Source organism: Pinus tabuliformis, chromosome 1_2 (assembly GCF_031772625.1).
Source record: "Pinus tabuliformis cultivar Carrire ecotype Pingquan chromosome 1_2, CPIR1, whole genome shotgun sequence".
NCBI classification, from domain to species: Eukaryota; Viridiplantae; Streptophyta; class Pinopsida; order Pinales; family Pinaceae; genus Pinus; species Pinus tabuliformis.
Genome location: NC_142298.1, coordinates 469,550,821 through 469,553,496, shown reverse-complemented (window position 1 = coordinate 469,553,496; position 2,676 = coordinate 469,550,821). Strand labels below are relative to the sequence as shown.

At 34.8% G+C, this 2,676-nt stretch overlaps 1 protein-coding gene across 1 annotated transcript; it reads left to right on the top strand.

Annotated features, from left to right (window-relative positions):
- The first annotated feature begins 1,466 nt into the window (after positions 1-1,466).
- LOC149206388 (uncharacterized) lies at positions 1,467-1,984 on the top strand. Its single transcript, XM_089393700.1, has 2 exons — positions 1,467-1,703; positions 1,787-1,984. Exons 1-2 carry the CDS (start codon positions 1,562-1,564, stop codon positions 1,951-1,953), a joined length of 309 nt encoding a protein of 102 aa, XP_089249826.1. The 5' UTR covers positions 1,467-1,561; the 3' UTR covers positions 1,954-1,984.
- Positions 1,985-2,676: the final 692 nt, after the last annotated feature.

Sequence of the window (2,676 nt, the reverse complement as noted above, 5' to 3'; positions counted from 1 at the left end):
AATCTTATGGTAAAATATTTTGTGTATTCTAACTATTCAACATTGGCCCCTTTTCATGTACATTTTAAAGTTTGAAATCCAATAAAATTGGTTGGAACTTTAAGTTTAAGTTGTGTATTTTTTCACAATTTGAGTGTCTAAAAAGTTTTTCTACTTGTTGAATTCATTTATACATTCAAATGTGCAATTTAAACAATGCAAAATCACAATCTCACAAAGTATAACCGGAACATTTTATTGAAGTAAAAGAGATGTGTAATTCTTTCCATAAGCATCATAAAATTGATACATGATACATATATTCATATAAAAAATCAATGTAAATTCACCTTAAAGCTGAATCCATAGGTGTGAAATCAAATATCTTAAAATGTAAACCTTCATCTCAAATTTTACTTTGAACTTGTACAAATTTCCCAACTACAATTTAGTAAACTAACCCATGATATTCTTCATAACGAGATATTTAGTTGAAATGAAATTTCCTAGCTGGCTCGAGTTTCACAAGTCGAACATGGGAGCTTGAGTTGCGAAAGCGCTTACGTAACCATGTTTACTCCAAAGGATATTGGCTATAGCGGGTACCTTCAAAGGATATTTCCTAGTGCGTTCGCTTGTTTGACTTGACTGTGAAAGCGATACACAACTACATTTCATTTTTGATGATATAAAACGCCCACGTATCAACTTTAATATCATACATTGAACACTACAGTCAAAGTCAACTCACCCTTATCTTTCGCGTTGCTCGACTAAAAAGACGAGCGGCAAATCCAAAATACATTGCCTTGGAACAGTCTCTCGTTAAAGCTAAACAAGGGATTAGCGCAGATTCAGAGTGACTGACTTCAATTACAGAATGGCCCCTTCTAGCGTTTGTAATTGGAATATCATACTATTCGCTGCAACATTCAAATTATTAACGTTAGCATTAGCCACAGACGAAGAATTCGCCTTTGCAGGCAAATGCACCGGCCATGAATTCATCAATGGTAGCGCTTGGAAAAGAAACTTGAACGTGGTCGCGAGCTCATTGGTTAAAAATGTTGGCAAGGCAGGCTACAATATTTCATCTCATGGAGAGAATGGAGATAGGGTCTACGGTCTTGCTCAGTGCAGGGGAGACCTCAACGCCTCTACTTGTCGGGCGTGTGTTGATAACGCTGTAAACCTCTTTCCAGTCTTCTGTCGCAATTATTCCTCCATGAGCATTTATTTGATAGAAGGATGCTTTTTGAGATATGAAACTTACAACTTCTATTCAAAATTATCGGCTACATCACTCGACCTTTTTAACTGCTCTTCGATTAGAACAAACAGCACAGATCCAAAGAGTTCATTTTTGTGGCCGGTTGCCAATCTTTTGACGACGGCCGTGAATAATGCTGTGACAAGTAATGTTGGATACGGTACGGTCATCAATGGTGGGAATTATAGTCTGGCTCTGTGTTGGAGAGACCTGAGTATGGACGACTGTAGAAAGTGCCTCAAAACGGCGTACAATAATTTCCAATTTTGCCTACAAGGATCTACCCAAAGGGTGGCCTTGTTTCAGAACTGCATGATCCGTTACGAGACATACAAGTTCTTCGGCGATGCTGTACTCTTACCCTCTCCCCCCGGTGGTGGAAAGGGTCCTTCTCTACCCTCTTCACCCTCTAATGGAAGCGGCCCTTCTATACCGCCATCAAGAGACACAAAAGGTATTGGCATTTAAGTTATGAGGAACATCTCAAGTGAATTTGCAATGCAATTCAGTAATGCAGCAGATTGTTGTTTGGTGCAGGGAAAAGGCAATTGGGATCGGTCATGGCTGGTGTCGTTGTTGCGATGGTGCTAGTGTTAGTGTTGGTTGTAGCTTGGAAACGAAAGGTTATTCAGCGTCGGTACAAGAAACAACCTCCAGGTGAGTTAAGCTTTCGCTTCTATAAGCTCGCACTTTTGGCTAATTGAGTTTCTTAAAAAAAAGTTTTCAGAGCATTAATCTAGATTTGCAGTAATTTTGTTATTAATTATTAAGGATACAGCGTATCAAAATATTTTTAAATTGTATAACCTAAGGAAAAGTTTGCATTTTTAACTCAGATATTATGATTTTGAGGAAAAAAACTAAGTTACTGTGATCTGAAATTATGAGAAGTTTGCATTTTTAACTAAGATATTGTGCTTATGAGTCAAAAATCTAGTGATTTGAAATATTATATATATATATATATATATATATATATATATATATTTAATTTAATTTAATTTAATTTAATTTATATTATAGTCATCATTACATTTCGTTATTTCTATGATATGTTTTTAGTTTAAAACTATTTAAGAATGGGTATATATAAATAAAGTTTAAGAAATTAGTTTAAATGGTTGTCAGTTTAATTAATCATTTGATTAGTTTTGTATTAATAAATGTTTGGTTTTAATCTTTTCAATGAAGTACAATATTCTACAAATTTATTAGGGAGCATGAATATGAGGAAATATCTTTTAGATTTCTCATCAAGTTTGGTTTGGAAAAAATGTCCAAGAGAAATCTAAGGAATACTTCTCTATATTCATGGATGTGTTCCCTAATAAATCTATTGACGTAAACTAATGCACATAATTCAAGAGGATTCCTAATAATATAAAACTAGCCAAATATCCTATAACATTGGTGACTACTAGTTGAGT

Bases quoted from the DNA above. Each gene is read 5' to 3' on its own strand.
- LOC149206388 (XM_089393700.1), top strand. From the start codon at position 1,562: ATGATCCGTTACGAGACATACAAGTTCTTCGGCGATGCTGTACTCTTA. The intron at 1,704-1,786 runs GTATTGGCATTT...TGTTTGGTGCAG, and splicing joins GCCATCAAGAGACACAAAAG to GGAAAAGGCAATTGGGATCG.